This window comes from Phaethon lepturus, unplaced genomic scaffold, assembly GCF_000687285.1.
Source record: "Phaethon lepturus isolate BGI_N335 unplaced genomic scaffold, ASM68728v1 scaffold15995, whole genome shotgun sequence".
In the NCBI taxonomy this organism is placed as follows: Eukaryota; Metazoa; Chordata; class Aves; order Phaethontiformes; family Phaethontidae; genus Phaethon; species Phaethon lepturus.
The window spans coordinates 2,036-6,791 of NW_010541324.1; the positions used below are offsets into that span (position 1 = coordinate 2,036).

Sequence of the window (4,756 nt, forward strand, 5' to 3'; positions counted from 1 at the left end):
TGCAGATTACTTTGGTGGACACGGCACGTTAAGGTACATACAGGCACTCTGAACGCAGAATTGGTCTCGAATCTGGTCCACAGTGGAGAGGAAGCCTTGACTGCTTTGGTTGTCTGGCTTTTTCAAATCAACAGTGAACCTAACTTCAGTCCTGTGCCTGTGCCATGGAGAGGGGAAAAGTATTTCTGCATTATGTATATATAATTATATATATTATGAAGCTGATCTTCTACGCAAGTATTAATACGTTGCCTTCTCCTGCGGTGTTTCTTGGGTATTGTACGGTATTTTCATCGGTCGTGAATAAATGCATTTGAAGAGTTACAGGTATTTTTGGTTTGAAAGAAAACCGGGAAAACATCATACAGAAAGTAATTCCATTTTAATTGTCTCTGAATTTCCAACACTTGAAAGAAAAAAATAATAGGGTAAGTGCAGGAGTATGCAGCCATTACCCACAGAAGCAGCATTAGTAAGCTTCTCAATACTGTTTTTTGGTATTTCGTGGGGAATAATGTTGAGCCTAAGATTTCTCATCTTTAAGTTCTCAGGGGCTGGAGGGAGAAGGAACCTGACACTCTTAGCAAGTTGCCTGAGAATCACAGCTTACGGTTACTCAATGTCTTCTGGTCTCACAGGATGAGGCATTTACTGTATAGCTGTAGTATACAACATATAGTGTAGAAATATAATTGATTTCTTCTCCATAGCTCTGCAAAGAGCTTTTCTCATATCTGTGGCAAAAGAAAAAAAATGCTATTATAAGACGACAGTCATTGCAGAAAGCTATATTAAATGAATTCTGTTACAATAAGATAATTTTTAATCAAGAAGATTTCCTAGAATCACAGAACACCTCAAGCTGGAAGGGACCCATAAGGATCATCAAATCCAACTCCCTGCTCCTCACAGGACTACCTAAAACTAAACTGTATGACTGAGCATCATCCAGATGCTCCCTGAACTTGGCGGGGCTTGGGGCCGTGACCACTTCCCCAGGGACCCTGTTCCAGTGATCGACCACATTCTCAGTGGACCTCTTCCGAATGTCCGACCTGAACTTCCCCTGACACAGCTTCAGTCTGTTCCCTCGTGTCCTGTCGCTGGTCACTGGAGAGAGGAGATCGGCACCTCCCCCTCTGCTGCCCTCCTTGAGGAAGGTGTAGACTGCCATGAGGTCACCCTCGGCCTTCTCTTCTCCAAGCTGAGCAAAACAAGTGACCGCAGCCGCACCCCGTTAAGTCACACCTTCGAGACCTTTCACCATCTCGGTCACCCTCCTCTGGATATGCTCTAATAGTTCAATGTCCTTAGCATTGTTCAGCAGCAATGATATCAACTGCAATATAACATTGCATGAAACTCAACTGAATGGAAAGGAAACGGCAGGCTAAAGGAACAAACGCATGATCTAAGGCATCCGCAACAATGGGAAATGTCTCTCCGTAGCCCCTGTATTTCACAGTACTTCCCCAAATCAAATGAATAGTGCAAGAAAAGAAAAGATATGCAGCACGGCCACATCACCCTTTGGGGAGGATACTTAAAGGAAAGAAGATCTAGAAAGAGGAAGCGGCTGGTATTTCAGTTTTGTTAACAGAATTAACATACTTTAATTTCCAAGTTCCTTCCCTTTTAAATTGAAAATGCCACCGAATTCTCTGCCACTGTTGACCACTGACACTTGTAAATTTGTAGCTAGACATCTGAGAAAAACAAAGTTTTGAGTCCCTGTTATGGGAAGAAAGTAGGAAAGCACTGCCATTCCTTTCCCCAGTAACATTTGCAAAAGGCTCAGCCAATGGGTGCAAGTGTTCCTTGGAAAAAAAAATTAGAAAGAAACTGCATTTTTATTCTCATCTTACCTACAGGATAAATGTCTTTGTACTTACTAATTTATTCTTATTTTGTAGTTTATTTTGCCACAGATGCTACAAAATGTGTAAACTGCAAGATTAAGTTTTGTAACTGATGTAATCTTCTGTAGGAAAAGCTGTCTAAAAGAGTATACGGAATCCCATTCGTCAACAACTATCTGAACTTGTTTCATATAAAAAAACCCCAAATCCATACAAACAAACTCAGGAACCCTCAACATGAGAATCTTTCCATTCAACCTGAGGCAGAACAAGTACTTACCATAAGCATCTTCATCTGGCTCTCCACTGCTGGCAGACTGGTACTCTAATACTGTCCGGTACACGCCATAGCCTAGTTGCTGATACATATTTACCGCAACCTGATCTGACACTTTCACAAAGAGATCGACAAAAAAATCCGCTCTTTCTTTGAAAAAAATAAAACCCCCAAAACCACAGTAAGGAATAGCAGGTGAATGTACTTCTAAATAATAACCCGTAACTTGTAATCAGAGCAAGAGCAGATCTGACGATGTGTTACGCTAGTCAAATGCCTTTCACACCATAATAACGGATGCACTCCTTTTCCAAGGGGCAAATCCAGGATAAGTGCAAATATAATTTTATTTTTGTCACGTGACTGTTCTTCTATACCAGCCAGCGGGTTCAGAATTATGAACAGGAAGAACAGGACAAGCTAAACAGCCACACAAGCCTCATATTCATAAGAAATTATTAAAAAAAAAAAAATCCAAATTTTCGATGGGATTGGCTTAGGGACCGCCACCTTCAAAGTACACGGGGGTAGGGGGATGGAATCAGTCACAAAATTCAGTCGCCTAACAGGAGACAGACCTTCTCCTCACAAGGCAAGTTTTTAAAAATGTTGCACTGTTTTCCAATTTTACCAACTACGATGGGGTTGCCCTACCAGCATGGGGACATTTCCCTGTGGGTTCATTTGACACTGAATTAAATTTTCTGCGGGTACAAGTAACCAAGCACGAGATGGAAAGGAAGCTAAAAATTTGTTCAAGATTGTGCCCGAGGGAATTGGACAAAGCCCACTATTACTGGACAAGTATGTTGGAGGCCCTATGGGAAACAGTGTTGACATTTCACAAAGCTCTTTTCCTGTCAAGAAAAGGGCCTTTTACACAGTATCTCCATTGGAATTCAGGCTACTTCCTACTTATTCTGGCAAGTATTCAGAAAAAGTTTCAGAGACACCCTGAGATTTTAAACTGCCAAGCAATATTCCTAATTCTTGCTCTCTATGGGGAATTTCAGCAAATCAGAACACTGCTTAAAGCAGAATTCTGGGTTTGTTTCATGCAAATCAAATACCTAACCCATGGAGAGGTATCTGTAGAAAGTTTACTTTAAAACATAAAGATAAGCACAGTACTCACTTCTCTGAAATTTCTTCCAGTAGTTCCATCAATTCAGCAGCCAAACTCAGCTGTTGAAATTCCGGTGCAACAGAGAGCAGCAACATCCATGCCGTTCTTCGCTAGCCACAGAGCCTGCCACTTTACCCGTTACTGCGAACATACAGAGCACCAGCAGAGCAGCAACCTTGGTGTAAAGCACCACCCACAGCTATACATCTTTACAGAAGAACCAAGCAGCGGATAAACAAACATTCCAATGCATGTTTGTGGTGAAGGCTCAAACAGGGATGTCCACATTATCACTCTCTAATTCAGCAACCAAAATGACTTAAAAATGTTATTTTGCTCAAGTATTACAGTAGTTTCTTGACTAGTGCACAAAAATAAATATGTATTTTTTGCAAATTCATTGTTTGAGGTATGACTTCCTAATGCAAATTTTAAGCAATTCTCGTGAGTCTTTAACTAAGTGGAATTCAGGATCTGACTAAAATAACAGATGAACGGAGGAGTAGAAGCCCAAAACTAACTCACCATCCCAGCAACTATTGGAGACTTTTGGTGACAGTCTGCCAATAGAAAACTAAAGCCCTGTAAACATGGTATGTTTAAGAGGAAACAAAAAAGGGGGTGTGTGTTGTTTTGGGGGGCTTCTTTGTAGCTCCTCTCCTTTCTACACAGAGCCAAACCAGTGTTACTTTGCTAACGAATATTCACGCTTCCGCAGAGTACTCTTATAAACTCTTTTAAGAAGCAACTGATGTGGTGGGTAAGGAGAACCCTTCCATACAGCAAATGCTTTAAAATTTGCTATGTTACATACTTTTATTTCCTGGGTCCCTGCAAAGACCCTTATTCTGTGCCTCATACCCTCCTGCCCCCCTCTCTCAAAAAGAGGGAAAAAACCTGGAAGAAATAAACAAACCAACAGCTCTATTTGGAATGATTTATGAAAAACAGGTCTATTCCACAAGCAATAAGCAAATGACTTCGAGACCCAGACCTTTCCCTTAAAGGGAAATGCAAAACCGAAGCCCAGCGTTTTTACGTACTGATGACCAACAGTGTGCGAGACCAGAGCTGAGTGCTGGGATTTACTTAATTCCGGGATCACAGAAGGGCTCGTACGCGCACGTTCACCTGTATGGAACCGGAGCGGATGCTGTCATAGCCAAGGCTCCCAGCCGCGTTAAGAGCATCAACCCAAAGAGAACTGCTACGGGTCCTACATAATAACCGTAGCCATTTATGAAACAGGAAGATGCTACATAATGTTCCTCGTCCCTGCTGGGTATTTGGAAAAAGCAAGGAGTAAGAAAAGCACCTGCGTTATAGTCCCCAGCAGGTAACGCAGCGAGGCACAACGCCGGAAAACGCGGCGCCGCACCAGGTTCGCTGTACCCCATTAGCTCCCCGCCGGGCGCCTCGGCGACAATGACATACGCGGGCCAGGAGCCGCAGACAGAAGGGTAGCCCGTACGGCGGCGCGGGGCTAAGGAGCGA

The 4,756-nt window shown here is 42.6% G+C and overlaps 1 protein-coding gene across 1 annotated transcript; it reads right to left on the bottom strand.

Annotated features, from left to right (window-relative positions):
- Positions 1 to 652: 652 nt before the first annotated feature.
- LOC104621266 (N-alpha-acetyltransferase 20-like) lies at positions 653 to 4,734 on the bottom strand (the record flags this gene model as incomplete). Its single annotated transcript, XM_010287698.1, is given in 5 exon segments — positions 653 to 734; positions 2,140 to 2,282; positions 3,272 to 3,356; positions 3,359 to 3,403; positions 4,650 to 4,734. Coding segments are annotated over 5 exon segments (440 nt in total), but the record flags the coding sequence as incomplete, so codon positions are not given.
- Between the last annotated feature and the right edge of the window lie 22 nt (positions 4,735 to 4,756).